At 49.9% G+C, this 25,227-nt stretch overlaps 1 protein-coding gene across 1 annotated transcript; it reads right to left on the reverse strand.

The window, feature by feature from the left end:
- Positions 1-1,506: 1,506 nt before the first annotated feature.
- LOC123364903 (stonustoxin subunit alpha-like) lies at positions 1,507-20,014 on the reverse strand. The gene is given in 3 exon segments (XM_045007402.1): positions 1,507-3,550; positions 10,144-10,275; positions 19,942-20,014. Coding segments are annotated over 2 exon segments (2,043 nt in total). The 5' UTR covers positions 10,241-10,275; positions 19,942-20,014; the 3' UTR covers positions 1,507-1,604.
- Between the last annotated feature and the right edge of the window lie 5,213 nt (positions 20,015-25,227).

Raw genomic sequence — 25,227 nt, forward strand, 5'->3', positions numbered from 1 at the left:
CCATCTTATTATATGTATAGATGGGGTTATTTTTTCCAATGTGCATTACTTTACATTTATCCACATTAAATTTCATTTGCCATTTTGTTGCCCAATCACTTACTTTTGTGAGATCTTTTTGAGGTTCTTCATGAACTGCTTTGGTCTTAACTATCTTCAGCAGTTAATATCATCTGCAAACTTTGCCACCTCACTGTTTACCCCTTTCTCCAGATCATTTATGAATAAGTTGAATAGGATTGGTCCTAGGACTGACCCTTGGGGAACACGACTAGTTACCCCTCTCCATTCTGAAAATTTACCGTTTATTCCTACCCTTCAGGGGGAGGAATAGCTCAGTGGTTTGAGCATTGGCCTGCTAAACCCAAGGTTGTGAACTCAATCCTTGAGGGGCCCATTTAGGGAACTGGGGTAAAAATCTGTCTGGGGATTGGTCCTGCATTGAGCAGGGGATTGGACTAGATGACCTTCTAACCCTGATATTCTATGATTCCCTGTCTTTTAACCAGTTCATAGCCAGGAAAGGACCTTCCCTTTTATCCCATGACAACTTAACTTATGTAAGAGCCTTTGGTGAGGGACCTTGTCAAAGGCTTTCTGGAAATCTAAGTACATTATGTCCACTGGATCCCCCTTGTCCACATGTTTGTTGACCCCTTCAAAAAACTCTAATAGATTAGTAAGACACGATTTCCCTTTACAGAAACCATGTTGACTTTTGCCCAACAATTTATGTTCTTCTATGTGTCTGACAATTTTATTCTTTACTATTGTTTCGACTAATTTGCCCGGTATTGACGTTAGACTTACCGGTCTGTAATTGCCGGGATCACCTCTAGAGCCCTTTTTAAATATTGGCATTACATTAGCTATCTTCCAGTCATTGGGTACAGAAGCTGATTTAAAGGACAGATTACAAACCCTAGTTAATAGTTCCGCAATTTCACATTTGAGTTCTTTCAGAACTCTTGGGTGAATGCCATCTGGTCCCGGTGACTTGTTAATTTTGAGTTTATCAATTAATTCCAAAACCTCCTCTAGTGACACCTCAATCTGTGACAATTCCTCAGATTTGTCACCTACAAAAGCCTGTTGCCGGGTTTGGCCCATTATTGGACCCAGTGGTTGGGTTCTGTATGCATTACAACAAATCAGTTATTAAATAGCAATACATTGTTTGCAAAAAGAACAGGAGTACTTGTGGCACCTAAGAGACTAACAAATTTATTTGAGCCTAAAGAAGTGAGCTGTAGCCCACGAAATCTCATGCTGATATAAATATGTTAGTCTCTAAGGTGCCACAAGTACTCCTGTTCTTTTTGCGGATATAGACTAACACGGCTGCTACTCTGAAACTAATACATTGTTTGATTCTCAACTCATTTGTACATTATGAGCCTGAGATGGCTCAGTATTCTTCCAATGACAGTTTTACCTGAAACAAGTGCCTCAGAGTCCTGCGTGTTGGGGGGGGGAATGCAAATATATTTAAATGTTTACCTTTTAGCGTTGAGAGCCAAATCTCTTCACTTGGGGCACTCACAGCCCCATCTGCACACACAGCCGACACCCGGAATCTGTAGGGCGTCTCAGGACGCAGTTCATCAATGGTACAGAACTCGGTTCTCTTTCCTGTCCTTCATTCCAGCCATTTCTTTTCCCTCCTGACTCGTATCTCCTGCCTCCTCTTTATATTCCACCTTATACTCCTTTATAACTACCCCATCTCCAATGACGCTTGGACTCTCCCAAGTGAGGGCAATGGCAGATGACTCTACAGCAGTTATTACGGGCTTCCCAGGGGGGCTGGTTGGAGAAAGTGTCTTCACAGGATCACTCACGTCGCTGCTCTCGCTGAGCCCTGGTTTGGTCACTGCAGCGTATCGGAACTGGTACTCGGTGTTTGCACGGAGCCCTGTCACTGTGAATGTCTCTTGTGTGTTATTTACAGTCAAAGCCGTCCAGTTCTCCTGCCCTACAATTCTGTACTCTGCCCGATAGCCGGATATCGCAGCCCTGCCATAGGCTGCTGGGTTAAACGTGAGCTGCACACGGTCATGTCTGATTCCATCAATCAGGGGAGGAAGAGGCTTTGATGGAGGCTCGAAGTTGGTGCTGATCAGCTCTCCCTCCTCATACAGGTAAATGGCAGTGCCTGGATTGTCCTTGTCTGGGACAGAGGCCACAATGAACCGAGTCTTCCCATTAGATTTGTTGACACTGGCAAAATTTGAAAGTGACTTCACAGATTTTCGAGCTTTTTTATACATTTCTTTGCCCTCAAACCACTCATTGGATTTTAGTTTCTCAGCAACAGAACTGGCTAAGGCAGGATCATGAGTTTCTTCCATAGACTGGGTCTGAAGCCATTGTTTTAAATCTGATAAATACAGCTCCTCTTCATTTAATGAGGTGAATGTAAATGAGATGATGAAATCAAGCCCAGTGTCGAGTACTATTTCATCTAGTGCACTCTGAGAGGACACCACTTCTACATCCATTAGGGCACTAAGGTAGGAATTCACATAATTCATCTCTCGCTCCTTTGTATCCAGAAATTCACTGAGTTTCTGAGTGTTGAACGGTGACTGTTTTTTACGAGATAAAATGTCCACCAGGGCCCCTTCCTCTTTTCCACCTCCACGGATGGAGGGTAAGATACTTACTAGCTGTTTCTGGAAAGTCTCTCTGTGTTGTTTACACAGATCCTTGAATTGCTGGATTTTGCTCCTGATTTCAGGGAACTTTGTGGCATTTGATTTCTTCACTGCGTCATTACATCGCATGTCTAATTCTGTCAGTTGCTCCAGAGCAGTTTGAACATCAAAGAACAGTTCTGTGCTGATCTCACGCACCAGCTGAGCAGCTTTGGACTCCAGCTTGGTCAGCGGGTACAGCCAGACTCTCACTGGTACGGCCTTCTCCCCGCTGTCACCCAGCAGCTTTGGGAGGGTGGAATAAATTTTCATGGCATCTTGGTAAGTAGCTGGATTATTCTCAAGAGCAAAATCACCATAAAACTTACAACTAAGTTTTTCAGCTTGTGCTTTTTCCGTGTCATCCATTTTGAGAGCTCCTTCCCCTTCGATGGAAATCAGGGGTATCTTTTTAATGATAACATGGAGGTTTCCGTGTATGTCTTGTACGTTCTCAGATGAAGAAATGTCCCGATCGAAGACAAAAACAGCCTACGCCCCGTACAGCACAGCCGTGACCACGTGGGTGGCCGTGCCTTGGTCAAACACATCAGGGTAAGAGATATTAGGGAGCCCTAACCGGCTCATACTCAGCTGCTTAAACTGTGTTGTAGTTGAGTACCGGAGAGAAACACGGGCTTGATGTTTTGATGTCTTGGTATCACTTAAATATTCTGCGGATCCATTCACCTCCACCAGGCCAGACAGGAAACTGGCCTTCAGCGATGCTGTGACATTGAGGGCAGATGCCTTGTCGTCAGTGGTGTCAGATGCAATAATCTGATAGTCAGTCTTGGGCTGTGGTTCTGCATCTACATGATTTCGAAGTGTCTCCAGGTCTCATAAAGTGATGCCTAGAATAGTACAGACAGACACATGGTAAATGGCAGAGAGGGTAAGAAACCTTTCAGTTCTGTAACTGCAAGACATTGTCTAAAATTAAAATAAGAGCTGGATGTGCCTGAACAAAGTGTCTGATCTGGTAACACGCTTCATTTCTTGTGTCTGTGTGTGAGACGAAAAATAGATTAACATATGTTTAAAAGTCTAACATAAACACACAACCCTGACTCTGCAAAGTTATGATTAAAATGACATTTTTATTGTAGCCTGCTGCACTTAGAGCAGTTTCAGCAGCTGATAATGAGACTGTTACACGTATGTGCTCTTATTATCCATGTGGATCCCAAAGCATGTAACAGATTGGACTAGCTCCTTCTCCAGTTCAATAGCTATACTCTTAATTTAAAAACAAACAAACAAAAAAACCTTTTACATTAGGAAAGTGAAGGTTGCAAAGCCAAGCAGTCAAAGGTAAGGAAATGTCTTAATTAAGGTTTCCACCCAGCCTTAATTGAGCCACCTTGTGTGTGTGCATTCTGGCACAGTCTTTAATTACGTGATCAAACAGTGTCTTTTCCACAGAACTCCTCGTTCAGTGCACAGCTGGAATGGTTCTCACCGGAATGGTGATGTCCAATATTTCTTTTTATACCACACATTCAATGTGCGGCCCCAGGCCTCATTCACTGTCACCATTCAAAGCCTGCACTGAATACAGAACTGTTAATTTCCTCCTGGGTGACCATCACCATAAGAGTCATGGGGCCAGCACGTCCCGCCCACCCTTGGCCTCGGGGTAGAGTGGCCTAGTGTCTGAAGTCAGTGTGACAGCCCTTGCTCGCAGGGATGTGCAGCCTTAGGGCTGGAGTTAATATGGCCTAATGGCCAGTGGGGAAAGTGGGTCACCACCTAGGGGTTGATGGCAGCCGGGGTAGAAGGACCCCGGCCCTCCCTAATCCACTGGGTCCCTGCCCAGGACCCTGCAGGGGCGAGTGTATTCGCCACCGAGTCAGCAGGGATCCGGCTGAAACCCACAGATGTCACTTTGCTCTATGGCTGGTCCCCCTGAGCTACTTTCTGCCCTGTCTCTTCGTGTGGTGGTCTGGGTGTCTCTGGGGCCTCTGGATTCCTCAGCTTGGGCTGTTCCAGGGACTCCGACCTCTCTTGGGCACCCTCTGGCAGCCTGGAGTCTGCCTGGTCTCGGTGAGTTTGGCTTCTGCAATCTGGCAATGTGGCAGCTCCCGGGCTGGAGCCAGCAACATGCATCCTCCCTCTTCAGGACGGAGCTGAATTGCTCCCTTTTGTGCCTGGGTTCCAGCCAGAGCAGGCCCAGCAGGGCCAAGGCGGCCTGGTCTCCTCAGCCCACAGAGTGGGATTAACCCCTGCTGAACCAGTGTGGGCCACAACACTCATACACTTTTCTTCACAACACCCCTGGGAGGCAGAGAGGTGTTTATATTCCTATCTTACAGAGGAGGAACTGAGGCACAGAGAGTAAGGCCAACATTTTTTAAAACATCCACTAATTTGGATGCCCAACTTGAGAACCCCAGAGCCTGATTATTTTCAGAGCTTTTAGCAGGTTTATAGCACTTTACATGTTCAAGTACAGCTCCCAGTGACTCCAGTTGCAGCTGTGAGTGCTCAGCACTTCTGCAAATCTGACCAGCCACAGAGGGGAAGAGGGACACATCTTCCAGCGGGATTTGCAGCTATTTGCCATCAGCAAAGAAACGTAGGGCCAAATTTTTAAAGGGATTTAAAGATGCATAAAGGGACACAAAGTTTCCTAGTGGGATTCTCAGAAGCCTGGTTCATCCTTTTAAAAATCTGGCCCCTGGAGCCTGTGTCCAGGGATCAAACATAAAGAGGGAGAGAGCCAAATAGTGCAACATTCAGGCTCTGTTCAGCCCTCAACATTTACTGTGCTTTCCCCACAAGCTTCCTGAAGGTCGGGCTCTCCAAGTTCCAGTACATCATCGCACTGTAGCGCCCCCGGTGGGAAGCTGTCTGCCATAACACTCGGGGGTAAGGATCCTAGAGACTCAGGGTCCTTCTGCCTCTCTCCCCCACCAGGGCTGACCCCTGCTACCCTCATCCCTGTCTTGTGCCCTGTCTCCAGTCTGCTCCGTGACAGTGTCCCCCCCTCACAGCTCCTGGTTCCTTTCCTTTCCCCTTCTGGGTCACGTCTCAGTCTCCTCCTGGCTCAATCTGTCTCTGCCTGACCTGACCTGCTTGGCTTCTGGCTCATTCTGCCATCTCCACGCTCCATTCTCGTTACTGTTCTGATGCTGATTTTCGGTGGGACTCTGGATAAATTACGTAACCTCTCAAAGTCACTTGGTCTGGCTGTAATGTTGAGATGACATTTACTCGTTCATAGGGCTCTTTGAGACCTAACTTAATAACATTTCTATAGTGCCAAGTATTGTTAAAATGATATAGCAGGGGTAGGACAGAACGTGGGGTCCTGGCTACCAGGCGCATGCTTAGTTCACCCAGATCCACTTGCTACACAAGGATGTTACTGACTTGCTAAGGCCTGTAGCTGTGCTGGATGCACCTTATGGCTTCTGCTGAGTTTCTAGTGACTTCATCAACCACATTCAAGCCCAAATCCCAGGCCTGAAAGTTAGAAGGACCAATGCAGTTCCACTGCACAGGGACCGCAGCCCACAGAGACAAGTTTCTGTGGAAGGAGGCCAATGGCTTCTCTAGCTGAACTGTTGGTGGTGTATTTAGATGAGGGTAAGGTGGTACAAAAACAAGCCTGTCATGGAAAGTTAGCTTCACCCTGACTATGCTACTGGGCCATATTCTGCTCTTGCTCACCCCCGTGCAAACTGAAGTCACTAGAATTATTCCTGATTGAAACCAATGAACTGGAAAACAGAGTTTGACACAACTGTCTCTCCACAGCACCTCACGTGACCTTAGCCAGAAAGCCAGAAATTACACAATGAGCAGAAATTAATTCCTGGCAAAGGGAAACCTCCTTTTGCACAGACTTTACAACGCTGCTCTATCAGTGCAAATACCCTGCGAGTGCAGCACATGTTTGTTATGCATTTCAGTCGGGGCCCTGAGCAAAGCACATGCTGTGTGCGCACTAAGGGAGGAGTTTGCTCTCTGGCCGTGCTGGGTCTGTGCACTGGCTGAAACTCAGTAGTTAGGGAACGGCCCTAAGTGCCAAGCTGAACTCTTGGGTCCATGTGGAGTGGGAGCCACCCAGGGGCTGTGACTGCAGTTTCACGTGGCAGCGGAGATGCTGGATGTTTGTTCAGCCGCACTAGTGACCCCTGTCGTGCCAAAGGGAGCTCTGCTAACGGCTCGGCCTGCGAGGAACTGGGGAGGAGGCCGGCACATGGCCAGGCATAGGGCAGAGCCAGCACCCCAGCTGGAGGATCCAGTGGTGCACCTTCAGGTGGGAGAGCTCCTCTGGGGGACGGGGGGGCTGGAGAAGAGTCAGGGAGAAAGTGGCAGCCTAGTATCAGAGTCAAACACAAGCTGACTTTAGTCAAACACAAGTTCCTGGGCTCAATACAGGGGGAATGAGGTGAAATTTACTAGCCTGTGATATCATAGAATCCTAGAATATCCGGGTTGGAAGGGACCTCAGGAGGTCATCTAGTCCAACCCCCTGCTCAAAACAGGACCAATCCCCAACTAAATCATCCCAGCCAGGGCTTTGTCAAGCCGGGCCTTAAAAACCTCTCAGGAAGGAGATTCTACCACCTCCCTAGGGAACCCAGTCCAGTGCTTCACCATCCTCCTAGTGAAATAGTGTTTCCTAAAATCCAACCTAAACCTCCCCCACTGCAACTTGAGACTCCTTGTTCTGTCATCTGCCACCACTGAGAACAGCCGAGCTCCATCCTCTTTGGAACCCCCTTTCAGGTAGTGAAAGCAGCTATCAAATCCCCCCTTATTCTTCTCTTCTGCAGATTAAACAGTCCCAGTTCCCTCAACCTCTCCTCATAAGTCATGTGCTCCATGTTTAGACGTTATTTGTTGGTGGGTGGAGATGTAAGAGAGCAGTCACCCTGAGAAAAGATCAGGAGAAAATAAATCTTCCCAGATGGGCAGCGGGTAGTTTCATGTAATCAGGAACATGAGATGTTGTCAAGGCTAATTCCCCACTCTAGCACTTTGAGTGCAGAAGGTGGGGGCCCGCAAAGACTTAAAAAAATAATACTGGCCACTCCAGGCCTGTAGTAAACTCCCAAGGTTACAGATCCCCCTGGCCTTGGGGCATAGTGCTGCCACCACCCAAATGCAAAAACCCTTTTGAGAGCCTAGGAAGCTGCACTTGGGAATTCCTTCCTGTAGGGCAGCTGTTCTCAACCCGAGGTCCGGGCCCCCCTATGAGGCCTCGAGCAGGTTTCAGGAGGGCCTCCAAGCAGGGCCAGCATTACTAGGGCTCAGGGCAGAAAGCTGAACCCCCCCACATGGGGCTGAAGCCCAGGGCCCTGATCCCCACCACCCAGGGCTGAAGCCTGAGCAGTGTAGCTGCACGGGACCCCCTGTGGCATGGGGCCCTGGGCAATTGCTCTGCTTGCTACCCCCTAACACCTGCCCTGGCTTTTGTGTGCAGAAAACCAGTTGTTGTGGCCCAGGTGGGCTGTGGAGTTTTTATAGATTGTTGGGGGGCCCTCCAAAAGAGAAAGGTTGAGAACTGCTGCTGTGGGGCACCCTCAAGCTCTTTCACCCTCCTCCGGGGAAGAGCCGAGAGAGAAAAGAGAAAAAGAAATCAGCTGTTGTCACCAGCTGAACCTGGAACGCTTTGTCCCTCTTTGAAGCTAACTGAGTAACATTCGCACAGGCCTCTTTACCGCCTAAGATACAGGAGTCCAATCCTGTTCTTCAAAAGGGTAATTTTTAGTTAAAAAAAGAAAGCCAGCTCATCTGGGAAATCAGGCTGTTGCTAGATTTTAAAGAGCAACTGAAAAGGGATAAACACCAGAAATGGCTCCCTGGGGGTCCAGCGTAAAGGTTACAAAAGAAAAGCAAAGCACCTGTGTTCAGCACAGAGAAATCCACAAGCCCAAAATAAAGAGATAAACCTGATCCCATCTAGCTAAACATTTCCTGTGCTACGTACAGATCTGTAGTTCCAAATGAATAATTCTAGGTATGAATAATGAGGAATTTTCATACCTGGACCAAGCTCCTTATAGCAGACCTGCTGGCTCTGGCTCTCCAGCTCAGAGAACACAGACCCAGAAGGGAAGTTTTTTTTCCAATTTTAAAAGTTTCTAGTCTTCCCGTTGGCTCTTTTGGCCAGGTGCCAACTCAGTTCCTTCTACGTACGCATTTCAGTGAGATTCTTAATCCCTTACAGGCAAAGCAAGTAGAATCCCACTACTAAGAAGGATTTTTATAGCTAACTGACTGGCTGGGTGTCCATAAAAGGGTGCTACCCCACCCCCCACTCCCCGCCATTTACCAGATGTGTTTTAGTTCTACCAGACCTAGAACAGAGGTTCTCACACTGGGGGGCATGAGAAGCTTTAGGAGAAAAAGCCTCACTGGCCACATTTTACCCACAGCAACGAATAATGAGCAAAGCTGATTCCTCCAGACATATCAGGTTCTCAGAAAGCGCTGTGCATTTGACTCTTGATCAGTGGTCACTAACCTGCCTGAGCCCCGCTGCACCGCCAGCATGGAGCTGCCTGTGGTAAGCGTCTCCCACCACTCCCTCCTGCACCCCAACCCCCTGCCCCAGTCCCAAACTCCCTCCCAGAGCCTGCACCCGCCACTCTCTCCTGCATCCCAACACGGCCCCAGCTTGGAGCCCCTCCTGCACCCAAACTCCCTCCCAGACCCTGCACCCCTCACTCCTGCTCCCCAACCTTCTGCCCCAGGCTCAGCCTGGAGTGCTCCCCCGACCACTCCAAACCCCTCGGCCCCAGCCCAGAGTCTGCACCCCGACCCTTTGGGAGAGCGAGCGACGGAGGGAGGGGAGGAATGGAGTGAGTGGGGCGGGGCCTCGAGGAAGGGGCGGGGTCTCTGGGAAGGGGCGGGGTAGATCCTGGGTTGATCTTACATTCTGGATGGTGCTGTGTATTTGACTCTAGGCGGTGCTGTGCATTCTGATGGATTTCTGGGAAGCTGTGAAGCATTATACGAGGTCTCTGCCATCTGTACATTAACCCGCTTGCTACGGGGCGGGGTGCACATTTGATTGTAAGCACGGACCACAGTCGCAGGTTTGCTTTTGCTCTTATTACAATGGATCGTTGGCTCTGTTTGAATCAAGGCCTCACTGTTTGTAATCTGCAGTGAGAGCTGCATGTTGATTTTCTTTTACTGGTGTATGTACTTGTGTGGTGGGAGCTGGGGGAGGGTAAACTATGACAGACACAAAGAAGGGGAGAACCACTGACCTAGAACGAATGGCAGCAGGTCTCCCAATGCAGGTACCTCCTGCCCCTTCCAGTTACTTCAGCCTGGACCCTGGGGAATGTGCGGGGCCATTTCCATAATACCCGTAACCAGGCCATTCACAGAGCACTTGGCTCATTCTCAGGTATGAAGGGGTTCGCACTGTGACCCTTCCCTCCTCTCACTCTTGAATTCAGGGCTACAGCTGGGGAATTACCTGGGATGAGGGAGTCACTGCGGCAGTCGTACAGCATCCCCAGCTGGAACGGGCGGCCCAGAGCCGGCATCACAATGGTGTCAGCTGACCCGGCCATGGTTTAACGTCCAAACACTTTCCTCTGTGTCTCACCTGCAAGAAATAACTCGTGTTACACTGAAGTCCTCCAGGGGGCAGATTCAAACACCTCCTCGGCTGTGGACTTCACACCTCTCTGACCAGGTGAGTTTGGTTCATCACACTGGAAGTGTGAGTTTGTGAGCATGGTTCTGTGTCACTTCCTGACACACACTCAAGTGCAACGTACTGAGGTCCCAGAAACCGATTCCCAATGGTAACTAGTCCATGCAGGAACCTGGCAAAAGGGCTAGTTTCACTCTTCTGTGCATCATTTTTTATTCTACTGACATGACTGGGGGAGTTCAGTGATCTCACTGTCTAGTGTAAACACAGAGCTCTGGGCAACAGTGAAGGGAAGTTGTTGGTGAGCTCAGCCAGGGCAGGGTTGCTGGAAGAAGTGGGTTTAAAGGAGAAAGTGAAGGGGGATCGAAGGAGATGGTTGGACAGGATAAGGCAGGCTAGGGTAGGAGACCAGGGCCTGACTCTCCACTGCTTTACACCTGGTGTCATCACTGATACCCCTACAAAAAGAGTATGAAATGCTTCTGCTCTGGTCTGGTAGCATTTTAAACCCACTTTTGCACAGGTATCAAAAATGAGGCAGGCATCAGGCAGGGGAGAATCAGGCTCTAAGCAGTTAGGAACCGAAGGAAGCAGTGAGAAGAGGGGACTGGGAGACAGTGTGAAGAGAGATGCGGGCTGGAAGAGAACAAGCAGGGCCTGGCAGGTGAGGACAAGGGACCGGATTCACTGCAGCTCTGCACGCTGCGGAGACACCAGAGCAAAGTGAGCTGAGAGTGGGTGTGAAATGCTGCCAGTCAGAATGGTCGTGTTTCACACCCACCTTGCACTGGTGTAAGTGACTACACAGGGTGCAGGGCAAGAGTGATTTGGACCCTGAGCTTTTTAAATCACTAATGACAATTTGCCATATTGTTAATACATTTAATTCTGTGCCTGTGTATTTCACACAATGAATCCTGTAGTCCTGCCGACACTACAGGAAATGGTCACAGTATCCGGTAGGTGTGTAGCATGGGGGAAGGTGGGATGGTTTTGTTATTTGGCCTGGAAACAGAATTTCCAGCCCATGAAAAAAAATGATTTTTTGAAAGATGTTCTGTCTCCAATCAGGACCAAAACCCCCAAGCTGGACATTTTTAGTGGGACTAAAAGTCTGATACATTTTGTTTTGGAAATACCGAAATGTTCCAGCTGCCCAGGCTGCTGTTTCGGTGTCCCTGACACACAATGTGTTCCCCAGTATCGGGAGTAGCTGTGTTAGTCTGTATCCACAAAACAATAAGGAGTCAGGTGGCACCTTAAAAACTAACAGATTTATTTGGGCATAAGCACCGGACTCCTCGTTGTTTCAATGTATTCCCTAGACACGGCAACCCAGCAGGAGGAGGGTGATCCTTTGACTAAACTCACATGTTCCCGTGGAAGGTGTTGATCTGTCAAGTCTGTCAGAAAAGTTTTGACCATTTGTAGTTGTGACGTTGCACGCCATATGCTTTATGAAAATATGCTTTTGAATATGACATAACTGAAATATGCTTTACACTGAATACCCCTTGTATGGTATCATTAGAAAGCTTATAATCTACTGCATGTGTTCATCCTGTTCATACACATGTATCATTCTTATGTCTGAAGTTAGAAATATAAGATATGAACTTGTATTACTGATGTAGTCACCAGGTGAGGGCCGTCAATGGGACATTAGGAACTCGATGGCTCCCATTGACCAGGACAATTGGCTGCAAATGCCCTTGTTTACCTGAAACCTTCCTGTGTATCACTGAAAGAGAGATATGCACAATGTGATATAGGCCATCATGTGCCAGCAATGCCCCTCTGCCATGTACATTGGCAAAACTGGACAGTCTCTACATAAAAGAATAAAAGGACACAAATCAGACTTCAGGAATCATAGCATTCAAAAACCAGTAGGAGAGCATTTCAGTCTCCCTGGTCACTCAATAATAGACCTAAAATTGGCAATTCTTCAACAAAAAACCTTCAAAACCAGACTCCAACGTGAAACTGCAGAACTGGTAGAGAACATAATGGTCAGAACCATCCCTACCTAAATCCATTCACTTTGACTGAGGTACATGAGAGCTATTTCTGAATGGTCCTTCATTTTCATACTGAAGAATGGGTCCGGTCCTTCTTATCATAGTGTCAAGGGGCATTTCCCCCCCCTAACTAGACCATGGACAAATCAAAAGAGTCACAGGCATTTTTCCCCTCTGGAAGTTTTATTGCCTCAGAAATCTACTGTCATAAAAGCACCCTCCCGAATCACTGCTGGGAAGGTTTGATCAGTTCCCTAGAACAGCATTTCCCTACCTGCTTATCTGCTCTGGGAAGATGCATCTGAAAGTTTGCAACAGTTGCAAGGTGAGACACGTGGTGCTGGTTCTTATGAATATTTCTTGTGTGTCCTGGAAACTAAATACACCTCTTACTTTGTGAGCCATGCCTAAATAGGTATCCATTAATGGGTAATAGTTATTAATAATCCAGCTTATTAAAATATTACAATAGTGATGCAAAAGAACAGTTATTTAAAATAATAACACTTGTTCAGATGTCCTAATATCTTGAGTCACATTACATGATATTCAATCCAAAAAGTGAAGATAAGGGGAAAATGAGAGGGGGGATTATTCAGGCCTTTTTTCCATTATTTTAGATTGTGTCTCAGAAATATTGAGCAGTACCAGTAGTTTTTCGATTATCAAAATACACTTCAGACTCCAGCCACTGCCTAAAAACAAAGACACCAGTTAACACCTAAAGAAAGCTTTGCATTGGCTGCAAAAATGGAACTACTGTATTAGAAATAGCTATCAAGGCAAGATTTAAAGATAACTACATTGAGATTAAAAAACAGGAGTACTTGTGGCACCTTAGAGACTTACAAATTTACTTGAGCATAAGCTTTCCTGGGCTAGAACCCACTACATAGGATGCATATATAGTGAGGAGATAGACACACATACCGAGAACATGAAAAGGTGGGAGTAGCCCTACCAACTCTAAGAGGCTAATTAATTAAGATGAGCAATTATCAGCAGGAGAAAAACCTTTTGTAGTGATAATGACAAGAAGGTGTGAGGATACTTAACATTGGGAAAATAGATTTAATGTGAGATTATAGCAGCGCAACTGAATTGTGGTTTCCCTCATATTTATGGACATGGCAGATGAAAGAGGGTCCGGCCATGGAATGTTTAACAAGTCAGAGTCAGTTTAAGAAAAAAAACTGAAATATTTTTCGTGTGCGTTTCTGGGTTTGTCTAGAAAATGCAATCGCCACTCAGAACCCCGGACGGAGTGAGGCCGATCCGCCTTTCAGCACCAGGGACAGCGACAGGCAGCCCTGACCCAGCAAGTCAGCGCCCTGGACAGAGCACAGAGCTTCCAGTTCGATCCTGAATTCTCTTTCTCCCCCCATCCTAGTCTAAACCGGACGCGCCTTGCTGGCCCGCCCGGTGAACGGGGCCACCGGAGGGGTTGGTAGCCCGCAGACAGATAAGGTGCTGAGCCGGAAGCACCGGTTTAAAGCCTCCCCACTTTTCCCTTCCAGCAGGGTGAGTCGAGTGTCGGCTCAGAAAGCAACTGGCAAATCGGTGACTGTTGAATGTGAACCCGAGGCTCGGCACCAGGCAGGAATCGAGCGATTGCAGAGCCCAGAGAGACCTCAAGTGTTGCCTTGGCCAAACTCTCCAGCTCCCCGGCGGGATCCCTTCGGGAAAGGAAAGGGGGGGGACCCGCTTTAGAAGCAGCCCCTCACCCAGGAGTTTGAGTGACGGGGGCGAGAGGAGAAATCCCCGGGAACCGGGGTGGCGGGGCCGGGCTGCTCAATGAGGCGAGTAACTCAAGGCTGCGGGGCTGCCGGGCCCAGCGGGGATCTCAGGGTCCCCCTCCCCAGGGAGTCCCTCCAGCCTGGGCCGAGGGAGGAGCGGGGAGCGCTCGGCCAGCCACCGTCCGGCGCTAGCCTCGGAGACCCAGCCCGAGGCTCTCAATTGCGGGGTGTCCCGGCCCCTCCGAAACGGGAGTGAAATTCTCGCCGCTTGTCCCTGTCAGGAGTCTACCCTCACTTGAAACTGGGCGGTTTCAAAGTGAGGACCCGCATGTCTTCCCCCACCCCAAAATCCTAGGGTAGGTCTCCCCTTCGGCTGCCACCACCCGGTCAATTCCGTGGGCCGGGACACCCCTGTTTCCCCCCTTGGGAACACAGATCAATTCACAGAGGAGGAACCTCCCCCCTCCTCCCTCTCTCCAGCCTGCTCTGGAGACAGAGGTGCCTGGATTCAAACGCCTTGAATCTCACACACACAGGGAAGCAGCCCACTTCCCCCTCCCCTTCCCCTGAATTTCCCCAAGGGAAGGAATTAACCAAGTCCAAAGAAAAGAAAAGAATTTATTAAGAGAACAAAAGAAAATACAGAATCTCTATGAATCCAAGCTGGGCACTCATAGGGTATAACCTTATCAATCTCTGGAGAGAATCCCCTCTCCCCCTTTTCTCAGTAAAAGCAATATCAGCAAACAGGAATAAAGCATTTCCTTTAGCAAACACACAATTGTCAATATAGAAATCAAATCATAAGACTAATTCACCTTTCTAATTAATACTCACTATTAATTAGTAGAAACTACTCCAGGAGAACTTGGAGACATGACTGTCTTCTGTTAGATCCAAAACCAGTTCTCACCCAGACAAAGGCTTCCCTCCACAGAGATTTGAAAAAATCTTATCTCTGATTGGTCCTCTGGTCAGGTGGTCACCAGGTACTACATGTTAACCCTTTACAGGTAAAACAGACCTTAACCCTTAACTATCTGTTTATGACACGCCCCCCAAATCGCCAACAGTGGGAACTACTGGTGGTGATTTCCTCCTAGAACTGTAAAATAAACAGATAAACAAAACACATGCACTATTACATATACTACTAAGTATGTAAACAACAAGATATTTGACACTGAAGAACACTTTGTATGCATTTGAGCGGACATACTTGGCATTGTCCTTGCCCATCCCCTCCCAGTGGAAGGAATGTTTTTAACCTGTTTTTGCTTTGTTGACCCCAGAATGCCCACTGGGATGTCAGGGCCCAAGCTTAAGAGCTTGTCCCAGTACTTAGTTGGAACTACCAACTGTCTTTGAGGATGCTGGCCTTCCTGGTGTCCACCAGAAAGAATGTCCTTATATAAAAGTCCTTGTTTTACAACAAACTGGAATTGGGTAGAAGAGCTGAGAGGCGGTGGGTTGCTTCGTGCCGCCGCCCAAGCTTTCTTAAGGCTGTCATCGCTTCCTGCTCAGTCTGGAACTGTTCCCTTGAGGCGGGAGACACCAGTTCCTCAGGGAGTGATGTAGGTGATGAGGTTGTTTCCGTTGACTGTGAACCGCTCTCCGCTGGTGCACAAGGTGATATTTTAGGCTCTGGCTGAGCCTCTTGGGTAGAGTTGTCTGCTGCTTCTGCCAGTTTAGGCCCGTTGGCGCCCCCTGGCGGTGGAGTTGCAAGCGCTGGCGTCAGTGCTGGCGCTGGTTCTGCCGCTGGTTGCTTTTCCAGTTCCGGTCCTGGGACTGGATGTACTATGGCTGCTGTAGTTGTTGGCATGAGATCCGGTTCCACCACCTCTGTCTGGGTCTCTGGTAACACAGACAGGGTCCTGGTGGATGGCTCAGGAACACGGATGGGAGTGCCTGCTTGTTTGGCCTGGCCGCGGGTGACCACTCCCCCCCTCTTGGCCAGCTGCACATGGTTGGCCAAGTGTTCCCCCAGTAGCATGGGGATGGAATAATTGTTATAGACAGCAAAAGTCCACTTTCCTGACCAGTCCTTGTACTGGTCTTCAGGGATGCTGTACCCATGGCAGGTCCTTTTAACCTTTTTGAAGAAGGCCTTAGTGTCCTCACCTGCCATGTAGGTGGGAAATTTCTTGGGATGGGGAACAGTGCCTTCTGGTGCTGGCCACACCCCTCTGCAGTCAGTGAATTTTATGTGTGGCTTGCTGGTGTTGCTTTTTGGTGCTGGCCACACCCCTTTGCAGTCAGGGAATTGGTTTCCCCAATTCCTAACCCTCTCTATTCCCGAGAGACTGAATAGAAAAGAAACAAAACCTTTTCATTTGCAAATGTGTAGTTGCTGTTTGCTGATATACTGAGAAAACCAAAGAAAACTGGTTTGTCCTGTTTCTAGCACTTGCTAAGTACCTCACAGTGGGGGTCCTTTCTAACAAGCCTCCTAGAAAAACTTGCACCTCTTTCCTAGCTGTTTTTAAGCAGACAGAAAGAAAAAAAGGAGAAAAAAGAAAAGAAGAAGGAAAAAAATCCTTTTCTAACACAGCCTGTTAGAAACCTTATGCCTCAGCTAAACCCAGCTGAAAATCTGTTTCCAAAAAGCAATTTTCCTAATAAGGCCAGCTGAGCGGCTGGTGCTACTTAGTACCTGCAGAAAAGTGTAGTAAATCCTCTCAGAGATTTGTATTCCCTGGCTCCAGAGGATTTGAAAAGACACAGGGAAAAAAAATCTGGCTGGAGGGTTTCTGTCTCCCCCCCCCAAACCTGTTTTCCCTGTTGGATGGGAATGTACTTTGTCGAGCACTTCCCCCCACCTTAGGAATCCTGAGTGATACCTGATATCACAAAGGAAGGACACACCTCTAGGGAAGAGTTTTTCCTCAGCATAGCCAGCAGAGAAAAAAAAAACTCCTCCCTGAAAACTGCTTCAAGAAAGAAAATCTGTTTCCCAACAAAGCCTGCTGGAAACTTAATTCCCTCCAGCCAACCTGGCTGAAACTGTAAACTCCCTCTTCTGTCAGGTTGCTTTCCTGCTATAGAAGAAGAGAATAGCTCCCTTCAGCGTAGCCTAGCTGAAAAAAACTCCTTGTAAGAATGGGTTCGAAACTCCGCTGCCACCATGTCAGGAGTCTACCCTCACTTGAAACTGGGCGGTTTCAAAGTGAGGACCCGCATGTCTTCCCCCACCCCAAAATCCTAGGGTAGGTCTCCCCTTCGGCTGCCACCACCCGGTCAATTCCGTGGGCCGGGACACCCCTGTTTCCCCCCTTGGGAACACAGATCAATTCACAGAGGAGGAACCTCCCCCCTCCTCCCTCTCTCCAGCCTGCTCTGGAGACAGAGGTGCCTGGATTCAAACGCCTTGAATCTCACACACACAGGGAAGCAGCCCACTTCCCCCTCCCCTTCCCCTGAATTTCCCCAAGGGAAGGAATTAACCAAGTCCAAAGAAAAGAAAAGAATTTATTAAGAGAACAAAAGAAAATACAGAATCTCTATGAATCCAAGCTGGGCACTCATAGGGTATAACCTTATCAATCTCTGGAGAGAATCCCCTCTCCCCCTTTTCTCAGTAAAAGCAATATCAGCAAACAGGAATAAAGCATTTCCTTTAGCAAACACACAATTGTCAATATAGAAATCAAATCATAAGACTAATTCACCTTTCTAATTAATACTCACTATTAATTAGTAGAAACTACTCCAGGAGAACTTGGAGACATGACTGTCTTCTGTTAGATCCAAAACCAGTTCTCACCCAGACAAAGGCTTCCCTCCACAGAGATTTGAAAAAATCTTATCTCTGATTGGTCCTCTGGTCAGGTGGTCACCAGGTACTACATGTTAACCCTTTACAGGTAAAACAGACCTTAACCCTTAACTCTGGGCCGAGGGAGGAGCGGGGAGCGCTCGGCCAGCCACCGTCCGGCGCTAGCCTCGGAGACCCAGCCCGAGGCTCTCAATTGCGGGGTGTCCCGGCCCCTCCGAAACGGGAGTGAAATTCTCGCCGCTTGTCCCCCTCTCCGCGGTTCACCTGTAACTCCCGCGGGGCGCGGCTGGGCCTCCTGCCCGCTCCCGCTCTGGGTCCGAGCCCTCTTCTCAGCCGGGGCTTGGGGTCCTCTTTCGGGCAGGGCAGGGCAGAGAGGTGGAGGTTCCCCGCGTTCCCTGCACGGATCGCAGCCGGTTCGGGGCGAGGAAAGGCCGATGGCTCTGAGCTGATCAGTGCCGGGGCCGGGACTGGCTTTTCTTACACACTGCGCCCTTTGGAAATTAAAAATATCAATCCCCATAAACGTGACCGGGTGGAGTCTGGTTTTCCTGGCCGCCAGGAACCATCACTTATCAGCGCCGATCGTTTGTAATTTACAATTATTATTATTTTTATTGGGGCTGACACCAATTCCCAAGAGAGATGGAATCACCCAGGAGGTGATCCTTGAGAGCTTTGACTGAACTTGGTTAATAATCTCATGCTAATTTGAAAGCATCTCAATACATTTAGTATCTTTAGCATCATATTGCAGAGGATGCCCCCCTCTATAAACATGAATTCGCGGTGTTCAGGTTTTTCTGGTGATAACTACAGCTGGTCAGACATTATGTGCCAAATGAATGATGAGCTTGTCACATTTTTGGTTGGTGAATCACTCCTGACTTCTGCAAGTGTATTCACGATTTGTAAACTATTCAGAATACTCGGGATGAAATGCTCTCTGGCAGGGTATGTGTTTGCAGCCTTTTCACTTTGAATGTTATCCATTCCAATAAGTGTTCTAAGAATATTCATTTGTGCTAAAACTCACTGAGCTTTTGTGATTTGTGAACTTTTTAATAAATAACCAGCAGTTGCCTGAATACTTGTAACGAGCGATGTAACATCATGAATCCTAACCAGCTGAAGTTGGTGCTTTTAATCAAAGCTCTGAAATACCCCCGACCCAGTTATCTTGGAGACCAGCTTCTTTAAGATGGTACCCAGGGATCAGGTAAACTCAGCTGGGAAGATCCTTATGTTGCTGAATCTATACTAGCAGCTGAAAGCCCCAGGCTGTCACACAGATGGAATTTGTAAGGTCATGTGCAGGGCCGGCTCTGGCTTTTTTGCTGCCCCAAGCAAAAAAAAGGGGGGGGGGCAGGGCCACCGGAGCGGAAAAGCAGGGAAAAAACAAAACCAAAACCACAGTGGCCAGAGCGGCAAAGCTGGGGGCGCGGGGGAGGGGGGGGAAAAATGGCGCGGCTGGAATGGCAAAGCAGGGAAGAAAAAAAAAGTCTGCAGCAGAGCCGGAGGGCAAAGCAGGGGGGGGGGGACAAAAAGAACTGCAGGGCTGGGGCGGCAAAGCGGGGGTGGGGGAACGGCGCAGCCGGCAAAGCAGGGGAAAAACAAGACAAAAACCCCACAGGGCGGCCGGAGCCAGGGGACTCCCTGTGCTGCAGAGCGCGCGCCCGGGCTAATGGGGGAAGGGGAGGGAGCGAGGGGGGAGAGAGAGAAGGGGGCGCTCACCACCTCCACGCCGCCTGCCGGGAGAGCTCCGCGCTGCTCCGGTAGGGGGGGAGGGAAGGACGCGGGCTGCCCTGCCGGGAATGCTGCAGGGCGCTGCCCTCCTCCGCCCCCTACAGGGCGGCCAGAGCAGCCAAAAAAAAAAGCGTCAGGATTGGGCGGAAGCCGCCCCCTAGAATCTGCCACCCCAAGCACCAGCTTTCTCAGCTGGTGCCGGCCCTGGTCAGAGAGAGCTCTGCCAGTCAAATACTTGTTCTTCCTGTAAGCCAGGAGCATTTTCAGTGACAGACCTTCAGTTAGACACATTCTCTAGTCAGACATTGCAACCAAGTGTAGGACAAGCAGCCAACAATACCTGTGTGCCTGGAGAACGAACGTGTGCTCCTCCTGCAGCCTCTGGAGCCCCTTCCAGCTGCTGTGTCGCTCTGCCAGGCTACTGGGGCTCCGACAGGACTGAGAGCAATTTATAGGGATGCTTCTGCTATGTCACTGATAGAAAGTAAAACTGAAACTAAGTGCTTATGGAAAGACAGAGAGAGAATCAGTTATTGATGTACGTAGTTTGTGTGGGGTGGATCTGGAACCTGATTAGCAAGTGACCTCTGTCTGGAGAACAATTCCAGATGTGCTTTATAGGAACTGGGTAACCTGACAGTTCTCAACCTGCCCCCGCATCAGAAACAGAGCAGCGTGTGAACCGGAGAACTGAAGTGCCGGTACCTCTCTCCCATCAGGGCTGCAGTCAGGTTGATCAGCTCTTTCCCCAAGTCTGCAACATCTGATAGAGTCTCTCTTTCCCCATGTGCTGAAAGCCCAAGGTCTGCGGTTGGGTGACTGGGAACATTTAACAGTTTGAAATAAGACTCTGTCCTCAGCTCCCTTTTTCTGCAATCTAGTTCAGCAGCCTGTCTCTGACAGAGCCCAGGTCCTCATGATTCACAGGAAGGTGTAAGAACCTCACAAGGGCCAGATGTGGGACAACGCCCCCCATCCCCCAAGCTGATACATCTCATCTTGGTCTCTAACAGAGATTTGCTTAACCCCTGAAGTACGAGGTTTAATACACTGCCTGAAATTTGTCAGCTTTAATTAAAACAACTCTGGATAGTGACTATTCTCATTGTCCTTCTGAGCCCCCCACCAGGTCTGCAATCGCCTGTTAGAGACGAGGTGACCAGCACTGCCCACAATATCCCATTATCCCACACTATCAATTGGGCTAAAGGCACTGTGATATTCTTTGCATTAGCCCATTCCTTACGGACCCTAATGTCTTGCTAGCTTTTTTGACCACAGCAGCACCCTGAGCAGAGGTCGTCACCGAGCTGCCTAGAGTGACGCTCAGGACCCTTTGATGAGTCAGTACAATTACCCTAGGAACCTGCAAAATGTCTGAGGAGTTTAAATCTTTCCCTCCAGTGAGCATCACTCTGCATTTATCAACAGTGAGTTTCACTCATTGCCTGTTCCTAGAGTTTCTTTAGGTCTCTCTGGAGTTCCTTACAGCCCACTCTGAACATGACTAATCTAAGTACCTTGTTGTCAGCTGCAGATTTTGCTCCCTCCCTGCTCACCCCCAGCCCTGAGCAGATCATTAATAAATATGTTAAACCACACAGGACTTAGCATGGAACCTTCTGCCATGAGGGAAGTTGGCCTCTGGTCCGGCATGGCCTGGGAGTGTGCGCTCTGTGCACTAGCCCCTCTGAGGGCTGCACTGCGCTGTTTACACAGCTATTGTTACCTGCACTAGCTGGAGTCAAGCTAGCTTGGGGAGGGGAGCCCCTGCACAGCTTTTGCCATGTGCACAGACCCTCAGACTTCCAAAGGGCCTTTGACAAAGTCCTGCACAGGAGGCTCCCGGACAAGCTAAGCAGTCGTGGGGTGAGAGGCAAAGGGTCGTCGTGGATCAAACACTGGCGAGGAGAAAGGAAGCCAGAGCAGGCTCCGATGGCTCCCCTCTGTCCAGGGGACATGTCAATAAAGCAAAGAATTCTGAGACTAGTGAGACATGACGTTTGTTGGCAGAATCCATGTTGGTTAGACCCTATAGGATCATGCAGTAGCATAGCTAGTGGGGTGCAGGGGAAGCAACTGCTGCCCCTCAGCACATTTTCAAAAAAGCGGAGCCTTAGGCGGGGTTACCATGGCACCAGGGGCAGGGCCCACGCTCCGCTCTGAAGCTGGGCCTGCCCGGCTTCCCCCAGTGTGCTGCATACCCCGCCCCCACCGACCAGCTGTGTCTCCCAGCAGGGGGGAGACAGCTGATTGAGTGGCAGGGAGGGGAGGGGAAGAACTGAGCTCCAGGAAGCTGGGTGCCTGCAGGCAGGCTCTGCCCCGAGTGTGCTGCATAAACCCTGCCCCCTCCCTGCCTCACCGATCAGCTGTCTCCCAGCAGGAGGGGGACAGACAGCTAATCAGCAAGGGGACGGGGGAAACTGAGCTCCAGCAAGCCGGGCTCCTGGGGAGGAGGAGAGGCTGGGGCCTTGGGGAAGAAGGGGGTCGGTCTGACTCTCTCACCAACAGAAGCTGGTCCAATAAAATATTTACCTCACCCACCTTGATATATATTTCCCCCTCACACACCCACATTACCTCACCCAGCTTTCCAGGAGTGAGTTTTCATGGTGACATGGGAAGTGCTCTGACTGGTCCTGACTTCTCTGTATCAGCCCCTCTTGCACTGCAGCCCGGTACCTGGGGGCTGGGGGCCTGCAGCGCTGAGACTCTGAGATCAGGGACACTCAGACCCAGCTAGGAGGGGAACGGCACCTCCTCCTTGACCTCTCTCTCTTGCTGCCTCCTTTTCCCGAGTGGCCTCATGATGCACAGAGCCAGCGTGGCTAGGTGCTGCATTGGAGTCTCCAGTGCAGCGCTCCCCTCCCCCATGAGAACCCCCAACAGACCCTGCCCATCTCTGTCCGATTGTCTCTCTTATGCAGGGGACTGTGCCCCCCGCCCCCGCTCCTGTGAGCTGCCTGCTTCCAGGGGGCACAGATTGCAGAGTACCCCCTCAGGAGAGATGAGAGTGTGCAGCCCCCTGGAGCACTACTTTGCCCCGTTATATCTGAATTCATGTTATATTGGGTCGCGTTATATCAAGGTAGAGGTGTAATTTGATATGTCGGGTGGCACCTTTTTTTATGTGTTCGCTCCCCCTGATGTTAGAACCTGGTTACGCCACTGGGATCATGACCTTCCTGATGTCCTTTCTTTAATGAGTGATTCAACCAATTTGCCAGGAGGAGCTGTAAGGCTTATAGGTCTATAGCGTATGTGCTGTTGACTCTCTTTGGTATGTCAGTTTGGCTCCACCTAGGTTGTAGTTCCAAACTTTAGGCTGAAGAACTTTGGGAATATTGCTTCCCGAACGGGGCAGACACTCAGTGAGATCAATCCCAAGATGGTGAGAACACCTGGGGGGGAGAGGGTAAGGGGGGAGTGGGGTGAGGTGTTGGGGTGGGAGGAAACAGAGCCATTTGAGTTTCAGAGGCAAACAAAAAAACACTGCGTGCTAGGAAATTGAGATGTCATGTGATTTATAGGAGGCTTCATCTCAGGACCCTCTTAGTCAAAAATCCCAAATATGGCCCATTAACCCTGTCTGGCACCCCCAGGAGGCACAGCAGTTTTTAAGACAATCTGATTCAGCAGGTTCATTTCAGAGCACTTAGAAAATTCTCTGTTAAACAGTAAGTGAGTCTTAACCTTAGCTGCCGCTATAATGAAACAAGACTTCATACACCCCGGAGAACCTGCACACAGTGGAGACAGGACCCAGATTGCTGGTGTGACAGACCCAAAGCCCAGTGTGGATGGATTTGCAGCGATGGGGGGTACCCGAACTGCAGCGGGGCAAAGGACGGCACACACGTTCCTGTTATGGCATGGAAACCGGTCAGGGAGCCTGGACACCTGTGGGGAACTGCGACGGACCCTCCACCTGCCCAGGGTGTGGGGGGGAGGGGCTGAGAGTGGATCCATGTCCCAGCCCCCCAGGCTCCCCACCCAGCCCAGGGCAAGTAGAGGGTCTGTGACTCCACATTGTGGTCCCACATCTGCCCCAATCAGGCTCCAGTTGAGGGGAGAGGAGGGGCTCGGTGCTGCAGCCTGGCCATGGTAAGAGCCAGGCAGGCAGCTGTGAGGGGCCAAAGACTTGCAGACCCTCTACCTGCCCTGGGTGGGGGCCTGGGACACGGGCAGGGGGCTACTTTTGCCTCCATCTCAGGCTGGGGGGCGGGAACCTCCAGCCCCACTTTGGGGAGGGCTCAGGTGCCCTTGCCCTGGGCTGGGGCTGACGGGGGCGGCCTGCAGACAGGGAGTCCAGGCGACTGGAGCCGGGGGCTTGCGCTGCCCACCCGCCTGGTACTCAGGGGCTGGGGCCTGTGCTGCCTGCTGTGCTGGGGCTGGGGGGGAGGGGGAGGGGCTGTGCTGCCCCATTCCCCACCTGCTGCTCCTGGGGCCACGGCTACGGGCCGCTCTGCCTGCGCAGTGCTCCAGGGTTGGAGGTGCTTGGGCAGCCCGGGCTGGGCGGAGGGTGGGGGGGTCTCCGGGCTCCATCGGGGAAAGAGGGTGGGAGGGGAGAGCCCTGGGCAGAAGGAGCAGGCCAGCCAGGAGTGGGACGTGGCCTCCCCAAGCCCACGGTTCATCCCCCGCCCATGGGTTAGGTCAACAAGTAACTCGGTGTCTCCACTCACGCTGCGTCGGCCTCCGTCAATTGACCCTGGCTCAGCACTGCTCGAGGCGCTGGTGTGACTGTGTGGCTATAATGGGGGACTTACTGTGGTGGGACACACATTTAAGTGTAGACACTTGCCCACCTAGGTCGACACAAGGTGGCTACATTGACCTAACTTTGTAGTGCAGAGTCAGGCCTCAGCCAGATGCTGCCGCATGTGCATGGATTGGGGCTGGGGAAGGTGCACAGCCCAGCAAATGCTTTAGAAGAACTCTTTCTGTTTCTCGGAAATCATAGACACACAGACAAGGTTACAATGACTCAGCCGGCTTTACCTCATCCCTTGGCACAAAAGCAGCTAAATCATATTGAAGGAAACACTCTGCACAGAAATAGTTGCTGACAAAGGGAAGGAGTCGAAGTGATGCTGGATGACATCCAAGAGGAAAATCTGGCCAGAATCAGGGACAGCATCGAATGGGGTAATTAGTAGAACAAAGGGGTAATAATGGTTCCCAGGTGGTGAGGGGATGGAACGACCATCGGCGATCCAGAGGGGATGGGGAGTGGGAGGAAAGCTCTTTGCCAGTGGAATATGAAGCATGATGAAGCCAGTGATAAGGACACTGCTCTATGATGCAGGAAAGTGTTTTACATACAAGGCTAGGTCCTGCCCCTCTGCTTCTCACTCACCGGAGCATTGAGACACGAGTCCATGGGTCACTTGCTGGAGGATTCTCTGCAGCTTGAGGTCTTCAAACCACGATATGAGGACTTCAATAACTCAGACATAGGTTAGGGGTTTGTTACAGGAGTGGGTGGGTGAGATTCTGTGGCCTGCATTGTGCAGGAGGTCAGACTAGATGATCATAATGGTCCCTTCTGACCTTAAAGTCTATGGGTTTAATCTCCAGATGGTTATAAGCAGCCATTTCAGCTCAGTGAGATGCCATGGGCAGGGCA

This window comes from Mauremys mutica, chromosome 2 (genome assembly GCF_020497125.1).
Source record: "Mauremys mutica isolate MM-2020 ecotype Southern chromosome 2, ASM2049712v1, whole genome shotgun sequence".
Taxonomy (NCBI): Eukaryota; Metazoa; Chordata; order Testudines; family Geoemydidae; genus Mauremys; species Mauremys mutica.